Source organism: Leptonychotes weddellii, chromosome 4 (genome assembly GCF_054177405.1).
Source record: "Leptonychotes weddellii isolate Sample4059 chromosome 4, ASM5417740v2, whole genome shotgun sequence".
NCBI classification, from domain to species: domain Eukaryota; kingdom Metazoa; phylum Chordata; class Mammalia; order Carnivora; family Phocidae; genus Leptonychotes; species Leptonychotes weddellii.
The window spans coordinates 22,887,443-22,914,935 of NC_138372.1; the positions used below are offsets into that span (position 1 = coordinate 22,887,443).

At 43.8% G+C, this 27,493-nt stretch overlaps 1 protein-coding gene and 1 non-coding gene across 4 annotated transcripts; both read right to left on the reverse strand.

Moving 5' to 3' along the window:
* Window positions 1-90: 90 nt before the first annotated feature.
* On the reverse strand, window positions 91-21,429 carry RNF19B (ring finger protein 19B). 3 transcript variants are annotated; one of them, XM_081818017.1, is made up of 9 exons: window positions 20,680-21,426; window positions 11,223-11,428; window positions 9,901-10,042; window positions 8,100-8,262; window positions 7,539-7,653; window positions 5,920-6,060; window positions 4,531-4,738; window positions 1,707-1,838; window positions 91-911 (listed from the first exon to the last, which is right to left on the reverse strand). In XM_081818017.1, the coding sequence occupies exons 1-9, from the start codon at window positions 21,309-21,311 to the stop codon at window positions 449-451; spliced, it is 2,202 nt and encodes a 733-aa protein (XP_081674143.1). In that variant the 5' UTR covers window positions 21,312-21,426; the 3' UTR covers window positions 91-448. The 3 variants fall into 3 exon arrangements, with proteins under 3 accessions (XP_081674143.1, XP_081674145.1, XP_081674144.1); XM_081818019.1 differs by having other exon boundaries at window positions 9,901-10,045; window positions 20,680-21,425; XM_081818018.1 differs by lacking the exon at window positions 1,707-1,838 and having other exon boundaries at window positions 9,901-10,045; window positions 20,680-21,429.
* Window positions 21,430-25,386: 3,957 nt separating this feature from the next.
* LOC115944223 (U6 spliceosomal RNA) lies at window positions 25,387-25,489 on the reverse strand. Its single transcript, XR_004078786.1, has one exon. It is a non-coding gene; the product is annotated as a U6 spliceosomal RNA (small nuclear RNA).
* Between the last annotated feature and the right edge of the window lie 2,004 nt (window positions 25,490-27,493).

Genomic DNA, 27,493 nt, shown 5'->3' on the forward strand with positions numbered 1-27,493 from the left:
ACTCCGATCTAGAGACTGTTAAAGACGTGAGTGGTCTATTCAAACACTTGGCTCTGTAGAACTATCCAAGCCAAGGAAAATGAGATTGAGTTGAATTACGACAGAAATCTTTATTAAAATGTGTCCTTCAGTAATATGTTAGCATACATACAATATACACACATACATCTGTACACTCTTTGACACACCTCACGAATCGCCACCATCAGTTTAACCAATAAATTAAAACTAAAAAAAGGAGGGAGGGGGTGGGGGTAGGACTAAGGGCAAAAATCTCCATGTTTTTTTCTGGTAAGAAACTGCAAATTTCTCAGAATTTCCCTGGGGAAAACCTGTGACCAGAGAATCTTTGAAATTAAATACATAAATCCCCGCCTCCCCAGAAAAATATTCCAAAAGATGCAGTTACAACAAGTGTGCTTCTCAGAACAGGAGCATTCATTCCACTTCATACTCTGGCTTCTGCACCTTCTGGCTTCAAGACAGTCTTCCCCTCGGCTGGGGCAGAGAGGTTCGTATGGGCACTTGGGCTCGGTGCACCTTGGGCTCTGGGAGTCGCGGGGCAGGCTGCCGTATGGGAGCGAGGGGAGCCACACTCATCTGAGGTGATGTCTGGCACATCGTCTGACTGCGTATCAGAGCTCTCCAGGTCACTTCGGATGCTCTCGGGCTGGGCCAGGCTGATGTCCCAAGCTTTGCTGGCCAAACAGTCCTTCTGTTCACAGCTTTGGTGTCTGCAGGAGGGATCCTCTTCATTGCCGCCGCTGGCACCACGACCACTACCTTCTTCTTCATTCTCTGCCGTCTGAGCATGAACATGGAGCGAGTCCTCCGTGCTGCTTCCACTCACCAGCTGATAGTGGCTTGGTTTGGCTTCAATGTCCACTTGGATTTCCATATTGTTGCATTCTCTGTGGAGACAAAATCCACTTTGCTGAGTCATGTATGGCTCATGCTATACCTGTTGGTACAAGCAGTTTGTGGATTCAGGATTAGGAAGTCCAAAACATAGGTCAACTGTAGATGAAAGCTCACTTTTAGCAAAAATAAAAATTTAACCTAACTCTCCAATAAGATGAAGAAGAACTAGATCCCTTTTGATGATTAAGAACACACACGCACCTCTGCCAATTTCTTTACACAACTAAAAAAGAGCTTTCAAAATTCAACTAAGGGTCAGACCCTCACACTATCCTACTCAAATACGAAAGTGAAAGAAGATTCGTAGTTTTACTACTGTGGCACAATTAGAAGAAACCAGAACCTCTCCAGTAGGGAGTGCTGCAATCACACCGTATCAGTTATACTAGCTTCTCAAAAATAAAGAGAACTAGGTGACAGGAGTCACATCAGGCAAAGGGTGACATGAGAGCAAAAGCCACAGACCCACAGACATCAGTGAACAGCAATCTAGCTCCTTAAGTTTCATGAGAATAATTATACAATAGCCAAAAAAGACCCCCAAAAATGGGGGAAGGAAAGAAAAGGAAGAAAGAAACCCCTAAAAATCAAATGCTAAGAAGAAGAATCAATCAAGAGATCCCAAACACTCTTATAACAAGAACCTACCCAGTGCACTCAGGGCACACACTCTATATCCCATCTGATGGTACTCACAGCCCTAACATGAGGCATTGAGCTTCTGAAGGCCTAGGACCCGACCACAAACTGTAACCTCTCCTGGGCATCTCTGACTGTTCACATACCTGTCCTGTGGGTTGTAGGAACTGATTATGGAACCGGCCATAGCACGAGTACTTGCGTTGTCACTAATTGCACCAAGACTGGCTGTGTCTTTGGGGAAAATTTCCTTTTGGACATCGGCTTGGACTTCTAACCTGTGTAAAGAGGGGACGATCAAGTTAATACGAGACCTGGGTATTCCGAGACAGTCTGCTTCCTGGCACACATCTCTATTATTCTCTTGCTAATTGAGTTGATCTGATCTTCTCCAATTGTCAAATAGCTCAAATAGATGCTCACACAGTTTCTCTCTCGAATATCTACTGAAATCGTCCCCTCCTTTCTATCCCCATTGCTACTACTTAACTTTAGGCGTTGAACATCTCCTGCCTGGAAAATTGCAATTGGGTTCTCTCTCCAGCAGCCTGAAGTTCAAGTCCAACACCTTCCACATCAGTGCCAGTGTGGACAAAGTCCTGATGACTCTAACAGTCCTCTCTTGGCTCTCTACTGCCAACAGTCCTCTCCTGGTTTTCTGATCTGCCTCCAAGCTCTCTCTCCAGTTCCATCTCTCACCATAGGTTCCAAATCATAATCACTCTGAATTCTTTCTTTCCTTACACACCTATATATGTTGTTTACCTCCATGACTTTGCACATGCTATTCCCTCTCTCTGGAAGTTTCCTTTCTCTATGTGACAAACTCATATTCAGTCCTTAACAACAGAGGAAGTATCATCCCCCTCACTCTCCCAGCAAACCAGTCATTCCCTATTAAATGCTCCCACAGCATCTACCTATTTATTAAATTAATTTATGCATCTCTCCCTCACTCATCTGTGAGTTCCAAAAAAAGGAGAGACCACATCTCATTCACACTTTACCCTCTGTGTCTTGCACATAGGAACTCAAAACACTTAGCAATCAAATTACCCCCAGGCTATAAGATTAAAGGACATCGAGGATCTGACCTCCCACAGGAGCAGCAAACTTTCCCGATGGTGTCTCAAAGCTGAGAACCCAGAACTATTTCCCTCCTTGGCTCTAACACCGGTTTGCTACACACCTAAGTATTTCCTCTTAATAGGTTTCACAGTCAAACCCATCTGACTCATCCACTTCCTATAAAAGGCTTTCACAGAACTGGAACAGCTGGACTGGCTAAGCTGCAATTTCAGCAAGTCAGTCTCCAATTATGTCTGTCTGCTTATTTACAAGGGTGATGGTTTTAAGAAAGCCCAGCAGTGAGTTCTCTGGCATGTGGGGGCGGGATCCCCTAACAAGAGACAACCAGAGTCATGAGGCACAGACAGGTCAGCAGCAGCCTTCAGCTGCACATTCGAGCAACCCCCATCCTACTGCCCACACCTTCACTCTGCAGCTCCAGCCTCAGATACCCTTCAAGAATGTGCCATGGCCCAGGAAAATGAGGCAGTGCAATGGAAAGTGTGTCGAATCAGAGACCTACATTCTAGTTTCAACTTTTCCATAGAATCTGAGAATTGGAAGAGGCCTTTCACAAATGTCATCACTTAGGTGCTTCCCAGATGCTAGCTTGTGCAATCACCTGGGGAACCTTTTCAAAACACAGATCCCTAGGTCCTACTCCAGGGGATTCAATTTATTAATTTTGGGATAAGGCCCTGAAATCTATTTTTAAGAGGCTCCCAGGTGACTGACAGGCACTCAGGTGTGGGATCCAGTCCATCTGTCATCTGTTGCTTGACTCCTTCTAATAGCCAAATGGCCATCTGGTCTTACTTTAAACACTTCCAGGGATAGGCAGCTCAGTATCTTCTAAAGGAATCCAATCCTTCTTTGAACTTTTATATAGATTTTTCCAATATTCTCTATAATGAAACAAAATTAAGTTTCCTTCTAGCTTCCGCCAAGTTGTCTTAATCTACCTCTTGGCATGAGTCAGAATCCTTTCTTCCTGTTCAAAGTCCTTCAGTTATCTGAAGGCAACCATTTCTCCTACTTGCCTACCTTGTTTTGCCCCATCTGCAGGTCTTTCTTCTCCAGTGCATTCAACTAACTGCTTCTCATATAATACCTGCTATGCTCCTCTGAATACGTTCTGGTTTATCTATCTAACTAAATGACTAAGCAAGTCATAACATTTTTAGTCATAAAGCTTTACAGCTTCTCAACACAAATTCATAGAATTGATTTTCCTTATCTATCAAATGGGAATAAGAATAAGAAAGTAATAAGGATCACAGCACCAGTAAGCCAACAACACACAGTATAAATGCTATTCAATTGAAAGTCAATGACAAGCCTAATGGTGAGCACAGCCTTGGGAATTCTATAAAAATGCATGCTTTCCCTTCTAGAAGCAGGCAGCCTAATGTTTTAGAGGGAAAATCTGAAGTCAGGATTGCTCTTTATATGGAGCCACTATGGTGCAGTGGAAAGAACACTGAACTTTCTGTTAAGTCATTTAACGTTTCAGAGCCTGTTTTCTCATTATAAAATTAAAAAAAAAAAAAAAAAAAAGACAACAAAAAACCCCACAAACCACTGATGATTACATCAAAATGAGATGATATATGAGATGTGCTTAGCACAGAGACATGGCTCAATACAGGTATGTTACTTATCATTCCAACTGGTTCTGTCAGAAATTATCCATTTGCGGGGTGCCTGGGTGGCTCAGATGGTTAAGCGTCTGCCTTCAGCTCAGGTCATGATCCCAGGGTCCTAGGATCGAGTCCCGCATCGGGCTCTCTGTTCCTTGGGAGCCTGCTTCTCCCTCTGCCTCTCTCCCTCTCTCTGTCTCTCATGAATAAATAAATAAAATCTTTAAAAAAAAAAAAAAAAAGAAATTATCCATTTGCTTACCTGCTGTATTTTCCCTTGCCACTGGAAAGAATGCCACCACTCAGAGTGCCCCCTGAGAGAGCTGCAAAGCTGGCTGTCTCGCTGTATGGACCCTGCATAACACTGAGTCCATCTGTAGGGCTTCCGCTGGTACTCAATACGCTAGTCAGACCTTCAATGCTGCTTTCCCCAATGCTGGGATTCTTGAGGGCTCGCCAGGCATCGGCCACTGGGGATGGAACCAAACATTTCAATTCAAGATAACACAGCATCAAAATAGAGTCTGTTATTTTCCTGTAATGATTCTTCAGAGTGGAGAATATTCATGTAGAAAAATCCTCATTTACTCAATTAACGAACAGCTACTATATGCAGCCACCACACATTAGGTGTTTTAACATATTGTTAATATTTAATCTTCCCAATAACTATGCAATAACAGACTGAATTTTAGAGGAGAAAACGAAAGTCTAGAACTAAATGACATGTCCAAGTCATGGCTGGTCACACAAAACTACACTTCTGGGCGCCTGGGTGGCTCAGTCGTTAAGCGTCTGCCTTCGGCTCAGGTCATGATCCCGGGGTCCTGGGATCGAGTCCCACATCGGGCTCCCTGCTCGGCAGGAGGCCTGCTTCTCCCTCTCCCACTCCCCCTGCTTGTGTTCCTGCTCTCACTGTCTCTCTCTCTGTCAAATAAATAAATAAAAATCTTTAAAAAAAAAAACAAAAAAACTACACTTCTGATTCCAAGTCCACTATTCCGTCCATTATACCATAGATGCCATCTAATCAAACATGAAGATTTCAAAACATGTTTAGGTCATGTTAGGTGTTGATTCTAGTTGAAGCTTCAAAAATTGTGGGACTCTCTGTGCCCTAGCTTAGTTAATATGGTAAAGTGAAAACATCAAAGTAGAAGTCAGGGGAACAAAAAAAGAAGCTGGAAGACTTGCTCTAGTCCTAGCTCTGCAGAAGCTCTTAAACCCATTTAACAGATGTTGAGACAAAAGCTTAAAGAAGTTCCCATTAAATGGGGATAATAATAGCCCCTGCCCTCTCTATTCAGAAAGCTATTCTAAAAACCAGGTGAGATAATAACTGTGTAAAGTCCTCTGAAAATTATAAAGTACTGTGCAGATATAAGACTTTATTATAATCACTACTATTACCAGCATACTTGGAGTTACTTGGAATCCTACCAGTTTGTACCTGCCACACAGAGCCAAGTACCAGAGGAATTAACCTAATAATTCTGGAACAAAGAAATGAAAAGCTAAAAATACTTTACCCCCTACAAAGCTCATTATCCAAAGTAATCCAATGACAATCTCTCTGTAAAATGTGCTGAATTCTACTGATTTTTATGTTCTGCACCATAAATTCAAAGGGAAATTAAAATCCTCCCTTTACCTGTGATTGGACCATCATCTTCATCAAACTCAATTTTCACCCCCTTTCCGTTTGCCGTGCTAACTCCACAGCCACCTCCACGACAGAGAGAAATGGGCACAACCCCATAGACATAAGCCAGCATAATGGGGACGCCAATACCTGGGGGAGGAGAAGGAAACAAGTCAGCAGGCCATCAGGTTGCAACTGCCCTAAATTTCTCCTTCCCAGCCTGAGCACAGACAAACCACTTTATAAAGGGCCAAAGAAAGACAGAAGATGGCTATCCTAAAGGGGTAGCTGGGTCTAACAGAACGATGACTGGACTTGGGAATTAGAAAGGCCTGGATTAGAATCTTGGCTCCAATTTACTAGCTGTATAATCTCACATATCTTCCCAGGGTTGTCAACGATCAAAAGAGAAGGTATGGGGTGCCTGGGTGGCTCAGTTGGTTAAGCGACTGCCCTCGGCTCAGGTCGTGATCCTGGAGTCCCGGGATCGAGTCCCGCATCGGGCTCCCTGCTCGGCAGGGAGTCTGCTTCTCCCTCTGACCCTCCTCCCTCTCATGCTCTCTGTCTCTCATTCTCTCTCTCTCAAATAAATAAATAAAATCTTTAAAAAAAAAGAGAAGGTATGTACAGTGCCCAGCACAGTAAGTATATCTTTTTTTTTTTTTTAAGATTTTATTTATTTATTAGAGAGCAAGCGAGAGAGAAACAGTGTGAGAGGGGAGAGGGTCAGAGGGAGAAGCAGGCTCCCCGCTGAGCCAGGAGCCCGATGTGGGACTCGATCCTAGGACCCTGGGATCATAACCTGAGCCGAAGGCAGCCGCTTAACCAACTGAGCCACCCAGGTGCCCCCAGCACAGTAAGTATATCTTGATTTCATTTTCCCTCTTCTACTCACTACTGACATGCTAATCCAAGAACCAATCAATACTCAAACATTAAATAAGTGACTCCTGGGGCTTAGGATCACCCCAGGATGTTAATTCCAAAATCTGACTGCTGTGAAGGCAGAATGTGCTTAGCCATTAAGAGCACAGGCTCTCAAGTCAGATTGCCTTGATTCATGTTCCACCTAAGTGACCTTGGGCAAATTACAGCACCTCACTATCACGACTGTAATGCTGTGAGGATTAAATGAATTAATACATGCAAAACCCTCAGAACTGCTCCTGGTACATGGAGAGCCTTAATAAATGTTAGTTATAATATTCTTATTCTAAAACAAACACTCATGCCTCCCAAAATACTGTGAGGCATTAAGCAAATCAAAATAAAAGTAATTTTATTTTGTGGGTTCCCTAGCAAGTGGAGAAGGAAGATAAAAGGTGAAAAACTAGGCCTTAAAGTAATATTCTTTAATTTAACCTTTTCTCTGAGCCAGACAGAGTTCTAAGCACTAATTTAGGAATGAAAGATCCCAAACTCTGACAACTTAGTGTGGCTGATAATCATAACAACAGTGCCTAATAGAGTTAACTCCCAAGGTGGGTTCAGCATAAAATGTAGGAGCCTCCAAGGTGAAACATCTGGCCAGCTGGCTAAACTGCTCTTGTCAGAAAGCTGGGTAGGGGGGTGTGGTGGAAGAAAAGAGAGGGAAGGAAGGAGAAGAGTCACGGTCTGGGCTAGCTTACCCACACTAACTGCAGCGATAACTGGGGATGCAATGACTGACAAAGTCACTCCTCCTGTGATAGCCAAATTCCTCTTATGTTTGGAGGTTTTCCTTCCCTCATACCTGCTGTGAATCTAAGAATAAGAAAGAAAATCCAGGTCAGTAGGTTAGGATATCAATCTTTTTGCTGGGGTGGAAAAAGACAAGTGAATATTCCATCTATATTAAAATATATCCCATACCAACCAAGAGGCCATCGTTCTCAAATTTTAACCTAACTCAGACCAGGGTGACATACACTAATACAGAAAAAGTTAATCCAAGAAGAGACAAAATAACTCAGGGTTGTGAGGAAAGTATTTCACCTTTAAGTCACTGAGACAAACCAGGCCCAGGATGCTAATAAGAACTTTCAGATCTCTTGGGGTTTATGAAAATCCATTTAAGAAATTAAGGTTATTTTTATCTAAGAACCAGCTGGTTTTCAGGAAGCTCTGAAATATAAGCTCCTCCCTATTTCCTTCAAAACTTTACCAACAAACCTGGGGATAGAACACACAGAGAACTCAGCATGTCTTACCTTCCTGCCAACATAAACAGGAATGCCAATGACCATGGCAGGAATGGCAATGCCAGCAATGAGGGAAATCCCCACTGGCGCACCAATCAGTGTTCCCAGCTGCCAAAGAATTTTCTTCTTACGGCTCCACGGCTTCTTGCCCCAGAATGTGCAGCCAGAGGGGCTGCAGAGGAAACATGCTAAAGTTAATATCAATATTACAAATGCAGCTGTTGTCAACAGAGGGCTTGATAAGAGCAAGAGCCTTCTTTTTCAATAAGATGATTAACAGTTACAAGAGGTTTTAGGAAATGAATATATTACATGAGGGGGAGCAAAAGACAAGGTCAGATTAGAGCTCTGGGCCCTTTACTTTCGTTTGTAAAGACAGGCTTACAGACTTGAAACCTCTTTTCCTTTCTTTGCTGCTGAACTCTGTCCTCCCTAACCCAACACTGATCCAGCTTCCTTGATTGATATACTACTTGGGATCCTGCACAACCTACACACTTGACATCTCATTCAAAAGTGCTGTGCCCTGCAGCTAATGAACATTGACTTGAATAGTTTTCTTGGCATGTGTCCTACCCATATCCCAATAGATAGTGTAAACTATGTTTCTGGGGAAGGATATAAAAAGACTTTGTCATACCCTTTATGTACATAAAGTTTCATACTCTTGAGTTTGGCTACTTTTATACTCAGTCCTTCTGTGTTCAACCATTTTTGCTCACTCCCTTTGTCTTGTCTTCTCTTACTAGACAGGATAAGCAATTTTGAAAGTAGGGATCATGTCTTACACACCTCTGTTTCCCGATAATCAGTACAGTGTAAGTAAGTCAAAGTTTGCTATATTGGAAATGTAATGTTTCATCCACACAATGAATGTTAAGTTTGTAAATATTAACTCCTTCAGGACAATATTTTAATATTCACTCTGAATTCTTTGTAAAGTCATTACATGCAAGGAACTGTAAAAAGATAACTCTGGCCTTAATAAATGTATGCAGTTTAGCAAAATTGATATGTATATGAAGTAAAAGTAGTGATGTTTATAATGAAACATTTAAGGAATGCCAATACAGAAGAATGAGGCAGAAAAAGCTGGGGAAGGTATCATAGATGAAATGGCATTTAAGTGGACCCTGAAGGGGAAATAAGAACTGAACAGGTTGAGAGAAGAGGGGCTTGCTGGGAGGGTGACGTGATCAGAAAGTATTCTGGGCAAAGGGAAGAACATGAACAATTATGAAAGAACATGAACGGGCGCCTGGGTGGCTCAGTTGGTTAAGCGACTGCCTTCGGCTCAGGTCATGATCCTGGAGTCCCGGGATCAAGTCCCACATCGGGCTCCCTGCTCAGCTGGGGGTCTGCTTCTCCCTCTGCCCTCTTCCCTCTCGTGCTCGCTGTCTCTCATTCTCTCTCTCAGATAAATAAATAAAAAATCTTAAAAAAAAAAAAAAAAAAAAGAAAGAACATGAACAAGAAAGGTAGCCAGAGGAGACACAGGGAATAGCAAGCCCAGGTTACCGGAATATAGCATGTATAAAAACAACATGGAAAAAGCTAGAAAAGGAGATTAGGGCCAGACTGTGGCAAAGCCATGCTAGGGAAATTGAACTCTATCTGGAAGGTAATGAAAATAGTCCCTGGAAGTTGCTGAACTGAAGAAAAACATGGTCACAGGAGTGTTTGAGAAGAACTTTTTATAGCTTCCTTATCCTGCAATGAGAGGACAGACAACCGTGTCTCTTTGACATCCTTTTCCCTAAATCAGTAAAAGAACAAGACTATAAAGCAATGGACACATTTCCCATCTCACCTGAGGTAATGCAAATCTGAGATCTCTTTCATACAAAGCCAACAGAATTCACAGCCGCACACTGCACAGGTCATATGATTACAGCTTCCATCATTCATCTTGATAATGTAAGCACTGCATCGTGGGCATGGCTTGATGTCATCTGCTAAGGGGGGAAGGAAGATTGGGCAGAAAAATACCCCCAGTTAAACCTAATTTGATTTATTATTCCTAGGAATATATATAAAAAGTGAGGAGGCAGTCAACTCTTGGCTGAGAATTCTAAATTGTGCAACCCACTTCACTGGAAGGCTGGCTATGTCTAGACCTCAGGAATTTTCATAAAATGGATCCTGTCTCATACTGAGCTGCCTATCCCCAAAACTGGCATCTTACATAGCACTTAAGCCACACTCTGAACAAGAAGACTTCCCTAGAGACAAAGATGGTTCCAAGAAAAATGGAATTTCACCAGCCAATAGGCTGGCAGAATTCAAAGCAGAGTTCTGCAGGAATAATAGTCTGCAGCTTGGAACTGGCTTTAAGTTTTGAAAAACTTTAACTCAGGAAATTCATTTCTCAGGCTCAGCAAGTATCATTGTGATGTGCTGTTAACACAACCCACAGACCCCTCCCATGATACTTTCAAATTCAAAACCTAAAAATAATTGGGTATGCTATGTAGCACACACCTAGTAATTTTCACAGCAGGCTAGGAACTATCCTATTAAAATGACAATTTAGGAGATTATGCTGTGCCAGGAAAAAGTGAATGGTAAAATCTTTCCTACCAGCCTCTCCCAAATGACATCAATGAAATAAAATACATTTATAAAAGGCAATAAACCCACTGACATTTTTAAATAGGTTTACTCTGACTTCCCAAGGTTCCTCCTTTTAAGGTTAATCATTAATCCATACTAATATTATTTCCTTTCCTTCAGTCTGTACCCTACTTCCAAAAGCGGTGATGCACTTAAAGCTAGTAGGAAGACAGTAGAGGTTTAATACTAATTATCTTTCTGCTCACAATTAAAGTTTTGAAAAAGTCCCTCGCAAAAGGACCTATATACTCACCAGTATAAGACATATTATTAAAAAGGTAGAAACTAAACAATTCAATTTTGTTGCATTCCAATTTTACCAATTTATAGGTTGGAAAACCTACAGTTGTCAGAGAGAGAAACTACATATCAAATATAATATTGAAAGTATTACCAAGTATTTTCTGCTCTCTGATCCCAGGAAATACTTGGTTATACAGCAAAATAATCTCTCCCAGCTTTAGGCTCACATCATGAAATATCAAATAAAGAGAAAAATGAGACAATGCCAACTTATACCTGGTCCAGATTCTTGCCCATAACTGAGACCTGAAGTGTGCTTGGTCCGTACTCGCAAAGTCTGTGCCCTCTGCTGACGGGCCATATCACATGTCTGATTTGGATGCCATATTTGCTTGCAGTGGTAGCAGAACTCCGTTTGGCAGCCTTCCCTCTCACAGGTCAGCTTTGGGCAGCTGGCACAGCCATAGGCAATAACTGCATAACTGGGTAAGGAAACAGGAAGAGGTATCAGTAAGGTAAGAACGATCGGAAAAAGACAGACATTATTCACCAGTTTCAGTGGGGTAACACTGACTCGTTACCACTACACATGATATAAAGAAAAGAGTATACGTGTAACTCATAACATACACACATTCACAAGCATGCCTAACAAACTGTAAAACATATTCTATGTGAGAAAGTAAATTTCTTCTTGAGATTCTAAAAACACAAATCATTTACCTTCTGAAGAAATAGGGGAAAATACAATATTTAGCCTGGATTCTAGCATGCATTCAGTCACAGTTTAAGCTACTTTAAGAGTTTACCACAGCAAGTTTCACAAATAACAGGGTACAAAACTATATCGTTTTGATGGTTTGCTATATTTAGAGAGATTAGAATTTGTTTACATTAAAGGACAGAATGTTTGTAAAACGAAAATATAGTGAAACTAAAGTATACTTTTTCATTTTTAAGTTCCACAGTGAAGCTGGTCTGAGCACACACAGCCTGAGACAATAGCCACAGATGGATTCATGATCAACTTCTCCTAATGAAAGCTCATTTTATCTTTCAATTTTTTTTTTTTTTAGCTCACATCTATACCTTGAAATATCTACTTCCTTGACAGGCTCCAGAATCCAAGAATACCACTCATCTACCTTACTAATTAATACATAATAAGGCTATTATCTCCCTCCCCTTCCTTTTCTCTTCTGACACATATTCTTAGTAAAGATGCACAACTCAGAATCCATCTGCACCAACATCAATTGTTTCTTATAATTCACACTTATTTTCCAAGAATTACTCTCTCACAAACAATCCAATATATTTACAACCATTAGCCCTTCTGACTAGTTCAAAATATGTCAACCAAATGTTCAGATTACCCTAACAAATGAAGACTTAAGATAAAAAAATTTAAAAAGTAATTTAAAGAAACAAAGAAGGGAACATAGCAGTTGTGAAAGTTCAAACAATTTTTAAACAGGTCAGTAAGTGCAGGCTTAGGTGTTGCCATTGGGCTTTGTTGTCCCCTATTCCACTTTCTCCTCCAATAGCCGAAGACCTCAAGTAACTTATAAAAAAGGCTAATAACTTTTTCTGGGATTTACTCTACTGTTTGTTTTTTTGAATGTACATTAGACGTTCATAACAGCAACTCAAGTTCTCAGGTTTATTATAGATTCTGCAAGTTGATTTGAGAATGACACTGAAAATATCAATGACATATCATTTGTGTTATATAATACAGTCTGTACTAAAACTCTTCTCAGAAAGAGCAAAGGGAGAACAGGTCAATGTGTGAATGCAAATGATTCATATCCTGTAGGAGTTCTGAGCAAATTTACCCAACCTAGCTGCAAAATAGCTACTACAGATAAACAATGTTTCTCCTAAAGAAAGTGACCTGCTTGCTATTTTGTGTTAAATGGGAAAGGTACTGGATGACCTCAGTACCTTAAATCAACTTCTGATGATACAAATTACATAGACAGTCAAGAAGCCTTGATCATTTCCTGATCTATTCCTACCTCACCTGGTGGAAATAAATATTTATTAACAGATTTTTTTTTCTTTTAAGATGAACACTTGACAAGATTGATAATGTCACTTTTGGGTGTGGAATTTGGTTCCAAGGAAGTAAAATAATCCCAAATACTCATGAGCCCACACAATCTATTACCATGACACAGAATTAGTCAGGGCACGAGACTTGGCATTCCTGTTTTTGGGCGCCTGGCCTGGGCTCCTTGTCCCTGACTCATACTGCATGACACTGAGCTAATTTAAATCCCCAAGCCTTAACCTCTATCCCAGAAATGGAGATATAGGTGCTTGCCACCTTCAAGTGTAACCAAACATATTCTAGAACTGCATTTGAGATCTTGCCCTAAAAGGTATGGTATAAAAATATAGCACATTTTATCCTACTTCCTGGCCTTCGCATAATCTACTCCTTCTGCCTAGAATGTTCTTTCCCTTCTTCTTGCCCTGGCAAATACTTATCCACTTAAGAACTAGCTCAAATGTCATCTTCCCTATAAAATCTACTTAATACTTAACCTCTCCAGGCAGCTGGCTGCCTACTTTATGCCTATGTACAATTACTTTATACTACTTATCACATTAATTATCTGTTTATATGTGTGCTTCCCCAACCAGACTAGACTCAAGGAAAAGTATCATCCATGTTTTAATCTTCACGGTCTAGCATACTGGTTCATGCTCAAAATACTTGTGTTGAATGAATGTTTGAGACCCTTTCCTGTTTAGTTTTTCACCTTCCCCAGGCCATTCTTACTCTTCTCCTGGGCTATTACTTTACCCTAAAGCAATCTTTAAACCTTATCCATGTATCTATTGGTTTACTATATGCCAGGTACTAGAACTTAGACCTAAAGTTTTGTCTAAGCCCATTTTAGGAGCAAACTCCTAAATTCTGAATAGGGTAATCTTCCCCAGGTAGTTGAAAAAAAACTTCATCCTTGAGACCAAAGCCACCTTGACAATCTTGTTCCTTCTCTTCCATGTCCTACCCTGGAGCCTATCTCCTACCCTGCTCTTGGCTTAACCAAGCATTCAGGTTTGCTAATTAGAAGCTAAATAAGAGGGGAGAAAGAAGAAGCTAAATAGAGGGTGACGGAAATTACATGCTGCTAAGAAAACAGATGTATCCTTCCCCCTCCCCTTATGTTTATATAAATTTACTAATTTCCTAAGTCTTCAGAAATATCATAATATGTGACAGTCTACACCACAGCACTACCTAACTTCGGCCCTGGAGAAAAAAATCCCATTATTATGAATTTGATTATGCTCTAACAGACCCTAGTAGTTAAAGAAATGTGTTCCTATATTATGTTTGAACTTTCTAGCTCCAGGCCACATAACTTCATTTACAAATGGACCCTGAGCATGTGTAAGGGTAGTAGAAATGCGCCAAGTTGTCATGAGTTGTACTCTTACTCTCTTCCTCTTTTTTTTTAAAAGATTTTATTTATTTATTTGAGACAGAGAGAATGAGAGAGAGAGAGCACATGAGAGGGGGGAGGGTCAGAGGGAGAAGCAGGCTCCCTGCCGAGCAGGGAGCCCGATGCGGGACTCGATCCAGGGACTCCAGGATCATGACCTGAGCCGAAAGCAGTCGCCCAACCAACTGAGCCACCCAGGCGCCCATCTTCCTCTTTTTTTTTTGCCCTAGTTTAAATTTATGTCACCTCTTGGCCAGACAACTGCAAGAGACTAATATCTGGTCTCCTTATTCCCCACTCCAATCCAAGTTCCAATTCCAGAAGGTTATCTATCATTACGTAACTCTTTTACTTAAAGTCCTTCAACAAAAAAGAAAAAAAAAGTCCTTCAAACCTAAACTTCTTTGCATGGCTTAGATAAGTCTATCAACTGGAGTCCAGTCTACCTTTTCAGATTGATCTCTAGTTACTTTCCAGATCATGCTCTCTATATTGTGCATCCAGAGGCTGACCAAACTAGATTCCAGACTTACTACTGTATTTTTATACTTCTATGCACTTCACTTGCTCAAAACACTCTGGTTTAAGATGCTTTTTTCTCTACTCGCACCATTGTTTGCCTGGTATGAATTCCTACTTACATTCTTCAAGGCCCAGATCAAATATTACCTCCTCTGTGAAGTCTTTCTTGACACCATCATGCAAAATCTTTCATCTACCCTCTAAGAGCATTTGTGTTTTCTTTAGTATGTATTACACTGAATTTATAATCTGTTATCTATATCTATCTATCTAATCTCTTCTAACAGGCCAAACTCCCTGTCAAGAGGACAACGCCTAAGTCCTTTTTGTAATACCCAATATTCACCTAAGGAAAGTTCAACACTACATAATTCTCAAAAGTGTCTACTGAATGATCATCTGTCTGTCCTCTTCTTGCCCTCCACCCCCATTATCTGTGTCTCTTTCAAAAACTGGGCTGTTCATTTTCTTTATCTACCTCATCAAAATTCAACTATCCCATTCTTCTGGGATCTAATGAAAATTTTTATTCATAGAGTTGTAGAAAAAGTTGGAATATGGATAACCTAGGCTAGAGGAACTCTCAATCTATTCAGAGCACAAGATTCATTGTTAAATAAGGACACGAACAGAAGACAGAATAACTGTACAGAGTAACTGTTAAAGGAGTTTAGAAAACTGCAAATAATCAGGGAAAATGTCAGTTTAAGATGCCATAGAAAAAACAAAAACATGTTTCCTGTTGATTTAAGTTTGGGAAAATTACACCAGATTGAAGATTTACACTGTATATTAGCATTAGCAAAATTTATAGTGTATATTAGCATGTTTAAAGGGTACAAAAAACTCAGAAATAAATTTTGTTCAATCCAATACTCCCCCCAAGCTTACTTAGTCACAAAATGTTTACCTTTCCAGTAATACCAAAATATACATTGGAAAATATTGATGTAAGTGAAAAAAAGAAAACAAGATGAAAAGATGGTAGTAGACTGTAAAGGGGCTTAAATTATAAGGGTAGATCATATAAATAATCAGTTCTTAAAGACCATAAGAAGTCATTTTATAGGTCAAGTATGAACAGCCTGAAGCAGGGGAGTGATATAAAATGTTCCACTTTAGAATGATACACTGGCAAATATGGGAAAGATGTATGGAGCTGGATGTAGATGGGCAGGTGAGGGGTGGGGGATAGAGTGAAGAGTTGTGAAAATAGAAGGTACAAAGCTAAATTAAGAGAAGACGTCCAGATCAGCTATATCTCAATTTTTAAAATGTCATACCAGAGAGAAAGAGAGAGAGAGATAAAAGATGTAGGAAGGCTTCAGAGAGGGAAAAAAAAATCCCTTCCCACTAACTGAGAAATTTGTCTTGCTCAAGGAGTTTGTTCTTCCTTCATAAATATGCTAGAGATGAACAGAAGCTTCCTATTTATGGGATGGTCTAGGTCAGTTGTCCAGGAAGGCCAACAGCTGATACTACCTGTTAGGGTCAGGTAGGAGGGGGGACTCTGCAGGAGAGAGAGCCAGCAATGAGAGGCTGGAGTTGTGGACCTGCACAAAGAATTTAGGTCAAGACAGCCTTATCTCCTATTCATCTGTACAGAAGATCTGCCCCTACACACCAGGAAATTTTCTGTTGCCTCCTTTGCTCATCCCTCAGTCTTCTAGAGATTCTGAAAGGGTTTAAAGATTGGTAACAGGGTACTTGAGAGGAAAACATTATATATTTACATGATGTGGGGGTTTCTGAGAAGACTCATGCTTAAGCAGAGACTCTAAGGGGTATCAACTGCACCATTTATTAGCTGTGAGACATTGAAGCCCACGCTTAAACTTCTCTGAACTGGTTTCTCCTTTATAAAATAAGTTTACCATCACCATCCACCTGTATGAAACTAAAATTATTCCTGAATGAGCTTATAATCTGAAGATTATAAAGAACTATAAAAATGTCAGTTATTTGTGTTTTGAGTTAATTTTATCTCATTTGAAAGTATGTTTTAAATATACTTGGTAATATCGTACTTAATAATATTAAACAATAATGTAAATGTTGCCCCACTGAAATTGGTTCTTATTTATGAATAAAATCATATTCAAGTATGGGAAAAGAAAAATTCAAGACTCTGCTCTAAAATTATTTTGTAAACAAAAAATCTTTTAATATATAGTGTTCTCATTAACATAATCACAGTGAAACTAATGACCAGAACTCTGTAAGACCACTTACATGCCCCCTGCACCCTGCCAAATGTAATTCTTTTTTTTTTTTTTTAAGATTTTATTTATTTGAGAGAGAGAAAAAGAGGGAGAGGGAGCATGAGCATGGGGAGGGGCAGAGGGAGAAGCAGACTCCCCACTGAGCAGGGAGCCCTACTCTATTAAATACATACACATACACACACAGAGCGTAGGGAGGACTTGATAAATTTGGCTGCAAGAACTTGATCTGTAAGTAAAGTAAAGATGGTGAGGTACAAGAAGAAGAGAACTAGGGATTACACTTACTGCTCATCCATGATTTTTACCAGACACAGAAGAATAGAACAGTTTGAAACAAAACAAAACAAGCTGTTTTTCTCCTGGCATTCAAGAGGTGGCAAAACCATTGGCCACATCCCCAGGGAACTCAGATACCTGTTTGGGAAATGACAGAATTTTAAAGTTACTCCCTGTTTATCTAACACCTCCAATTGCAGACCTCAAAACACTTTGCAAACATTAATTAAGCTTCTCAAGTCAGGAAAGGATTAGGCCTATTTCAGATAAGAAAAATAAAGTAGATAAGAGGCTGTTCACAAAAAGAATCAGAAAAGAAACGATTTCAGATCCATGGCTCTCTCAAAGTTGTCCTTAGGCCACATTTGATAAAATGATACAAACAGTAGCATCCCCAATAATGCCAACAAGTGCATGCTTTTTAAAAAGAAAAGGTTGAGGGGCGCCTGGGTGGCTCAGTTGGTTAAGCGACTGCCTTCGGCTCAGGTCATGATCCTGGAGTCCCGGGATCGAGTCCCGCATCGGGCTCCCTGCTCGGCGGGGAGTCTGCTTCTCCCTCTGACCCTCCTCCCTCTCATGCTCTCTGTCTCTCATTCTGTCTCAAATAAATAAATAAAATCTTTAAAAAAAAAAAGAAAAAAAAAAAAAAAAAAAGAAAAGGTTGAGAGGAAAGAATACTAGCCTTGGTTGGAGTTAAGACCAGTGTTTCAAGCCTGGTTCCACCACCCACTAGCTACATGACCCTGAACACTCAATTTATTTAAATTTCAGTTTTCTCATCTGTAAAACTAAATCAAATCTATCTTACAATGTTGTAAGGATCAAATTAAATTATGTACGCCTGGCACCTGGGATACTTGGATGCCAGCTTGCTTTCTTTCTGCAGACTTCACCTTCTTTAAACCCACAGATAACACATTAAAAAAAATATATAAAATTATTATAATGCTTTTAACTAATAAAAAAACCCTCTAGATGATACTAAACCAATACTTGGCTAAAATAAGAAATGGCCTTAATTCTTTATTAACTTTTAGTAATGGTTTACAGTTGTCACCATAAAGATTATAAATTAATTCCTGTCCATTTTTAATGTTGTGAGCAAAGAGAGTCATTGACTTTAGAGAAATAAAAACAAAAAGGGAGCTTTCCAGAAAGATAATCAGCAACGCCACATTTCTCAGTTAAAATTCAAGGAAACACATCTCAAAAAGGAGTTAATATACTATGTCAAAATTAACCATGCAGTGTTCTCTTAAGTAAATATTCCTTTGGTTCGGAAAATAGATCAATAGTATTTATAAAACCTATCATATACATTAGCCTCCTAAGGCCAGTGAGATCACCAGGCCACCAGATATAAGAGCCTACAAGGTTGTTTCCAACACTTAGTAATTCAAAGTGAAAGTGATCTACCATAGACAAACACCATACCTTTGACCACAACACTTCAAAGTAATTTAGAAACCCCATCTCAGTGAGGTTAAATAACACACCCATCTCTAAACAAGTCTGGCAGAATAGAAAGAACTCTTCTTTTTTTTTTTTTTTTTTTAAAGATTTTATTTATTTATTTGACAGAGAGAGACACAGCGAGAGAGGCAACACAAGCAGGGGGAGCGAGAGAGGGAGAAGCAGGCTTCCCGCAGAGCAGGGAGCCCGATGTGGGGCTCATCGATCCCAGGACTCTGGGATCATGACCTGAGTCGAAGGCAGATGCTTAACGGCTGAGCCACCCAGGCGCCCCAGAAGTTAACTCTTCTTACTGTCCTAGACACTCTTAAGACAGCTTCTTTTCAAGGGGACAAATAGTAGCATCATAGAAATCTTTTTTTTTTTTTTAAGATTTTATTTATTTGACAGAGAGATAGCACAAGTAGGCAGAGTGGCAGGCAGAGGGAGAGGGAGAAGCAGGCTCTCCGCTGAGCAGAGAGCCCGACGCAGGGCTTGATCCCAGGACCCTGGGATCATGACCTGAGCCGAAGGCAGCTGCTTAACCAACTGAACCACCCAGGGTGCCCCAGCATCATAGAAATCTTAAAACAGCCTTGGTATACAGGCTACAATTAAAAGCCCTTCTTAACTCCTTTGAAGCAAAGACCCATGCAGCTTTTTTACTACCATTACATTCACACACTGCAAGGAGTCCCTAGCATCTTTTTGTCCCCAAAACATAACACACAAGAATAAAATGATCTGCCCAAGGTCACAGAACTGGTAAATGGCACAGTCTGACTCCTAATCACTTAGATAAGCTCTTCTTTGCTGCATGCAACTATTCATGGGATGTACTGACAGTAACAGATTTTTTTTTAAGTGGTGGGAGGGTGGTCTCCATTGAATACTTTAGCTAGTAAAATCTGGTGGTATTCTGTCTCCGCACATATTGCATATATTCTCACTGACCTTAAAAATTCAGGCTACATGGTGCCTTAAAAAGACTGTCGTCAAGAACTCAAGATCAGAGGGGCTGGGTAACACATTTTCTCCTACCATGTCAGCCTCTGGGCATCCTTCTTCTCAGTGCCCCGTTGCTTCTCTGGACAAAGAAAAGGTCCGTCCACTCCTCACCCTGCCCAAGGCAGCAGTGTAAGAACCACAGGGGGCCTTCCAACAGCTCGGCACAGAAGGCACACACTGCCCAGAGAGCCCCAGAGCTGTCAGTGAGCTGTCCTTTCCCCCTAGTGCCATTTCCATCACCTCCATCCCAACTTTAGCAGCTGTGAGAACACACCTTCTCCCGTAATGCTGCGAAGTCTGCCCCTGGCCAAAGGGACACACCCCTCCGAATGCTGTGAGGCCCTCAGAATATTCTCATCCCTTCCTTTGCCCGTTATCCCCTCCCCGCCGTCATTAAGACATGGCCCCTACCTCTGGACAGAGGGGCGTGCACCCCACCTAAAAGCCTCTCCCTGCCTCCTGACTTGATGGACAGCTCCCCTCTCCTCCCCGACTGCTCAGCCCCCACCTCAAGCCCTCGGGCAGGGCGGGTGGCGGGTGGCGGGTGCCTTCCCCCGCTCGTCTGGGCTTGCGGACAGTGACCGGTTACCAACGCGCCGCAGTTGCCGCCTTCTCCTCCCTCCCGCTGCTCAGCCCTCACCTCTCCCTCGGTGCTGGGTCACACACACGCACACGCCGCACCGAGGACCGCCTCTCCGGGCCGGCCACACGCGGGGTGGGGGTCCAGTCCCCCGACCCGGGTCCCCTCCGCCGCAGCCCCTGCCCCGGCGGCCACGCCCCCGCGCTCACCCGCAGTCCGGGGCCGGGCACCAGCGGCAGTCGGGGTCCGAGGCCAGGTAGCGGCGCAGCATGAACTCCTCGTACTTGTGCATGAGCGGCGGGTCGGCGAGCAGAAGGCGGATGTCGTGCGGGTTGAGTCGCTCGCTGCACTCGGGGCAGCTGATGGGCACCCGACTCTCGCTGATCTCCAGGCGCAGGTAGTGGCGGAGGCAGTCCCGGCACGAGCGGTGCGGACAGCTGAGGAGGCGCGGGGCCCGCTCGGGCGGCAGCCGAACCAGGCACAGCGGGCACTCCACCTCCTCCGGGCCGGGGCCGCCGCCCTCCGCCGCCTCCTCATCGTCGAACCCGGGCCCGGCCGCCGCCGCGGCCTCCGCCTCCGCCTCGGCGGCCGGCTCGGTGGGCAGCGCCTCGGGCGGCGGGGCCTGGGCCGCGGCCGGGACCGGGGCGGGCGGCGGCGGCGCGGCCGGGGGCGGTGGCTCGGCCTGTGGCTTGGCCCGGGCGCGGCGACCGCGGGCCGAGGCGGAGAAGACTCCGTGGAAGGTGAGGCGCCGGCGCCGGCCGCCGCTGCGGCACTTGGGGTCGGGCGCGGCCGCGTGTAGAGATGTAGAGCGCGGCGACTCGGAGTCCTTCTCAGAGCCCATGGCCCCCAGAGGCCGAGGAGCGAGGGGCGCCCAGCGCCGCCACAGCTCCCGCCTCAGCGCCCCCTCAACCGGCGCGGCGAGCGCCGCCGCCTCAGCCGCCCTCCCCGAGCTAGAAGCCGAGCGGGCGCGTCGAAGTGGTTATAAAGCCTCCGCCCCGCGCGCCGCTACCCACTGCGCAGGCGCTTCGCTGAGACACCTCACAACCCGCACCGCCCCCCCCGCGCGGAGGGGGTGCTGGGCGGGGCCGAGAGGGGTGGGGCCGGGCGTGCTGGGGCGGAGCTCCGCCTCCTCCCGGTCATGGGGTTCCAGGGCAGCCATCTTGTGGAGGCACTAACCCAACTGCTTTTCTTGGCCCTCTTCCCCCAATTCCGTCACCCCGACCGCCTTCATCCCCAAGGTGGAGTTTTCGGTTTGCCTTTGCTCACGGATAGGATGATTGCCCCTTACAGCAAATGATTCTGAGGTTACTTCATCTGTAAAACATGGGCAAGGATAGATCACATGGTGATTCCCAACTGGTCCACCTTCCGACACTTCTTTTGTTAACAGCATTAATTAATAAAGAATATAGTCATTCGTTACGCATCTACAAAGTGGAGGCATTACTAGATAAGACAGACAGGGTCCCCTATCTGCAAGGGATTTACAGAATAAAGCCCGAATTCCTTAATCTAGCATTCAGTGCTCTCTGTGAGCTAATAAACTGTATTGCTGTATTGCCCACCTCCCACTCTATCCTCCGGGTAGCTTGGTTATTTACAGTTTGTGGAAGGAGGCCTAGCACCTTTTTTTCCCCTGTAAGTGTCTCTCTTGTGCTCTCGGCAGCCTTCCTGATGGGAGGAAACACGCAACTACGACAGCAACAGAAATGGTCCGTTAGGGTTAGGTTCAGTTGCACATAACAAAAGAAAAAAAAATAACTTACAATAGAAATTTATTTATTTATTTTAAAAGATTTTATTTATTTGACAGAGAGAGAGAGGAGAAAAAAAATAACTTACAATAGAAATTTATTTATTTATTTTAAAAGATTTTATTTATTTGACAGAGAGAGAGAGGAGAGCACAAGCAGGGTAAGCGGTTGCAGGGCTCGATCCCAGGACCCTGGGATCATGACCCTGGCTGAAGGCAGACACTTAACCGACTGAGCCACCCAGGCACCCGGTGATTTATTTCTCTCTTCAAAAAAAGAAGTCCAGGGGTAGGCAGTCCAGGGCTGCTCTGCTACACTCAGCACTGGCTTTTCAATCTTAAGTTCACCTCGTTATGTTCCACCTTTGGAAGCAGAGAGGAGAAAGGGGGAAAAGTGCATCCTTTCTTTTTAAGATACTGCATTGGAAGTCCCACACATTTTTGCTTACATCTCATTGGCCAAAACTAGTCCCATGGCTATATTGAGAAATGTAGTCTTTTAACTGGACACAGCGTGCCCAGCTAAAAATAGGGGCTCTGTCATTAATAGAGAGGGGTAGAGTGAATAATGGAAGGTACCAGGTGTCTTTCTCATGTAAAGCCATGAGAAAGGTCCCCAGGAATAAGCCCTGAGAAACTTCAAACTTTTGAGGTAAAACAATGGAAGAGGAGCCAGCAAAGGAAGCTGAGAAACAGGGGTTGTCAGAGGAGAAAAACCAGGCAGGTGTGATGTCACAGAAGCCATGGTAAAATGTTTCCAGCGGGGAGTGGTCAGTTGTGACAAATGCTGCTGAGAAATCAGGAAAGAATAGAGAAGCGACCACTGGATTTGGCAAAAACCATAAGGAGGGGGAAAGTTCTCTTCAAATAAGGAGGTTTGATACTGGATGGCTAAAACAATTTCTATATATTGGTCAGAATAGGCTAGGCTTTGCTATGGTAACAAACAACCCAAATAGCTCAATGGCTTAACCTAACAATGGTCTATTTTTTCTCACTCAAGCAATGCCTGATATGGGTCAAGGCACTTTCCGAGTTACATATCCTCTACTCCATTGGATAACTCAGAGATCCAGGCTTTTCCATCCTCGCCTCCACAACCTGCACACAAGGCTTTCAGGATTGCCTCAATGAGGGAAAGATTGCTGGAGGGTTGTGCACTGGCAATTAAATACTCCAGCCTGGAAATGGAACTTGTCATACGAGCCTAATCTAAGTGCAAGGGAGGCTGGGAATTGTAGGGGGGAGCCATGGACTAGTAAGTATGCAGTATTATCAAAGCCACGGTTCCCTGTAGTTATTTTTTATTCTGTCCTTAGTGCCAAATGTCCTGATCAGCTGCAGGGCCCCCTTCGAGGAGGTGTGTGCCTGTGGTGGGGAGACAAAGGGTGGGGGAGAGGGCTGCCTTGTTCCTTGGGTCAGATTGTGTTGAAGGAGATGGGGATCCCCTGATTCCCGGCAGACCCAGATGGCTTTTAGGTGCTTCTCCCGGGGCAGCTGTCAGGATCCAAGCTTGCTGAAAAGCTCAGCACACTGAATGTTCGCTTGTCTTGGCACTGGCACCCAAACAAACTGCCTCAGCTCAAAGCTGCCACCATCAATGACTTTGGCAGAAAGCTGACCTCTCATAAATGCCATTGAACTTTGCAATGGCCCCATTTCTACTGGGTTTTCTTCCCTTCTGGATCCATTCACCCTTGAATTGAGGGACTAAAGTAATTCCTCCCACGTTTTTTTTTTTTTTTTTCTATGTCCCCACTTGGTAGAAACTGAGTAGTGACTCAGGGAGATGGAATGAGAGAAAGAAGGATTCTTACTCATCTATTTACCCGTTCAGTAAACATTTAGGATACTTTGTGCTAGGCTGTTTGTCAGGCGCGAGGGTCATGGAGATGAACAACGTAGCCTGATGAGGGTTACAGACAAGAAAGCAGGTCACTGGGATACTAGGTGACAAAGACATGTACAAAAAGGAAGGCATATATAGAGGAAGGCATGGTAAGCCTTGTGGTCAGGAATGGCTTTTTCCGAGGAAGAGCCCTTTGAGCTGGGTTTCCAAGGATGAGTAGGAGTTGACACTCGAAAGTAGGGGAAAGGGCAGAGGGAGCCTGGAGGAGAGGCACAGTTTTGGTCTGAGGAAATGTGGGCAGCAGGGTGTGACAGGAGTAGAGAATGTCTGAAAGGATGTGAGAGAGAAGAGAGAATGGAAAGTTCCTGTGTTAGGACTCCATCAGATGCAAGGAAAAGAAGCCCAACGTGAACTAACCTATGCCAAAAGAGTATGTTTCTTGGCTCATGGAACTCTTTGAGACAAGTACTACAGCAACTGGGCCCAAGGACCAATCACACCCGGGAGCTACCTGCCCTCCTCTAGCTTTCAACTTTGCTTGTCTGCCGGCAACTCTTCCTCCACCTTCTCCTCCTCCCTCTTCTTTGAATTGTGGTAAAGTGTACATTACATGAAATACCACTGTAACCAATTTTAAGTGTAGGATTCAGTGACATTAATTATATTCACATTGTTTGTGCAACTTTCACCACCATCCATCTCCAGAACTTTTTTATCTCTCAGATTGAAACCCTGTACCTATGAAACAATCTTCTCCCTACTTTGATGTTTTCAGACCACTTGCCTCTCCAGGCTGGAACTGTGCCCAACAGCAATCCCCAGCTCACGCTCCTAGCTTCCTCATCAGAGAGATGAGACAGTCTCTGGATCAAGAGTGGTGAATGCCACAAGTCCAACCTGGGTCGCCTCCTGTCTCCAGGTTTCTTGGCCCTCCCTTCTCCCCACCTGCTTCAGTGAATGACCTCCCCATTCACCTGGAAGTTCTCCTGCCCTGACCTGTCCTCCAACCCCCACATCCAAGTCCAGTTTACTTCTAAAGTGCTTAGAGAACCTGACCTGGCTACAGGCCTCATTATTTCTCTTGCCTGGACTTTGGCCCCAATTCCTCAATTGGTCTCTTTTGTGAAGCCACCAGCTCATGTCAATCCCTTCTACAGTTCCCATTGCCAGCCCCATCTCCTTCCATGCCTCTTAGAATAGACCCATTTGGCCTTTTTTTTTTAAGTTATCTCTACACCCAACGTGGGGCTCGAATTCATGACCCCGAGATCAAAAGTCACATGCTCTACCAACTGAGCCAGCCAGGTGCCCCTTAAAAATATGGGACACTTCGCAGGTTTGCATGTCATCTTTGCATAGGGGGCATGCTAATCTTCTCTGTATCATTCCATTTTTATTTTTTTATTTTTTTAAGATTTTATTTATTTATTTATTTGACAGAGAGAGAGATCACAAGTAGGCAGGCAGAGGGAGAAGCAGGCTCCCCGCTGAGCAGGGAGCCTGACGCGGGACTCGATCCCAGGGTCCCGGGATCATGACCCGAGCCGAAGGCAGATGCTCAACAAACTGAGCCACCCAGGTGGCCCTGTATCATTCCATTTTTAGTGTATGTGCTGCCAAAGAGAGTGCCATTGGGCCTTCTTGATGTTATCTAAACATGCCCCAAATTACCAAGTTTTGTTTCCTTTGCAAATGCTGGTCCCTCTGCCTGTCATGCCTTTCCTATCTCTCTTCATTTGGTGTAATCACATGCATACTTCCAGACTCATTTCCATGGTCACAGCATCTCTTCCTCCAGTCAGCCCCGCCACCCTCCCACCTTTGTGTCTCCAGGGCACAGGGGAGATAACTCTAGTGTCACACTTATTGCTAGGATGACCACATAGTTTATGGTGCAAACCCAGGACGCTTCTGAGAATGAAAGGGAATGCTATGATTAATTGCCCTGGTTCAGCGGGTGTCAGCCGGTCTCTTCCAGGCTAAGGAGGAGGCATGGTCAGCCACCTACACCCCGCATTGTTGTAAAACCTGGCACTTAGTGTTTCCATTTACCTTGTTCGTATCTCTCAGCCCTTTTAGACAGTACTGTTATTTCCCATTTTTTAAGATGGAAGGATGGAGCTTCAGAGAGAGAAGAGACTTGTGGTCACACAGCCAGAAGTAGGCAAAGCTGGCCTGGGAAGCCAGATCATTAGATTCTAAGCCCTGGACTCTTCTGACTCTAGAGGTCATTATATACCACTACACCTGACCCCTCCAACGCCAGAGTCTTATTGTCTTATTGTCATGTGTGGTCCCTCCAGATGAAGGAGGAAGGGAGAAAAGGTGTCTTGTTCATCTTGTGCACCGGTCCTGCTGAGGGGCTAGCCTAGAAGGCCTCGGTGCATGTTTGTTACATAGATGACTTCATGAGGATAGAACTGTGTGTCTCATCTTAAAATCCGTGTCCACCTCCACACCTAGTACCTAGCACAGGACTAGCCATGCATCTATTCATTTAATAAAATTGTATCAAACACCTACTGTGTGACAGTACTGTGTTGGTGATACAATGATGAGCAAAAAGACAAGGTCCTTGTTCTCATGGAGCTTACTGTACAGAAAAGATCACAAATAAACATACAGGTACAAATTGGGGTAAATGCTAAGGCAAAATACTGGATATTGAGGTTTAAGAACTATTTTGGAGGTGAATTTGATAGGTTTCGGTCATAGATTTGATGGGGGACAGCAAGATGGACATGGCTATCAGGTTTTTGCTTAAAACAGAGATGGGGACACAAAGAAGAAACAGTTTGGGGAGAAACTGTGGTTGGTTTGGATGTGTGGTGCTTGAGGTGTCTGTGAGATATCTATTTGAATCTTCCCCACCTCCACGCAGGTTAACTGATTTGCCCAAAGCTACAAAATCTTGGCGAGTAACAGAAACCTGCTTCAGCCAGTCCTAACAAAGCTGGCCTTCAGGTAGCACAGTAGGAAGAGGGACAGATGGGAGAAGGCAGAAGAGAAGCAGAGAAGGGATGTGTTCACGGAGACAATAATCAGACCTCCCAAGCTGCAGTGAGGATCCCGGCGCGAAGCCAGGGACCTGGCAGCGTTTAACAGGGCAGGGAGAGTGCGGCCCCCGCCCTACCCTGTTCTGCGCTGGGCCAGAGCACCCCCTGCAAGCGGGAACGCGGGAGGGGCTGCTGCTTGCCTGGAAACCCGAGCAGCCGGGCAGGATCGGCTGCGGGACCGCCAATCCGGCTGCGCCTGGTGGCGGCGCCACGTGACCGGCCTCCTTCCCCGCCCCCCCCCACCTCCTTCCCCACCCCCTTCTCCGGCCTTCCAGGGAAGACGGGCATCCCCGCCACCCTGCCGCCCCCGCCCCTCGCGTACCGCAGCGGCGCGGGAGGGCGCAGAGGCGAGGGCCGGGATTCCG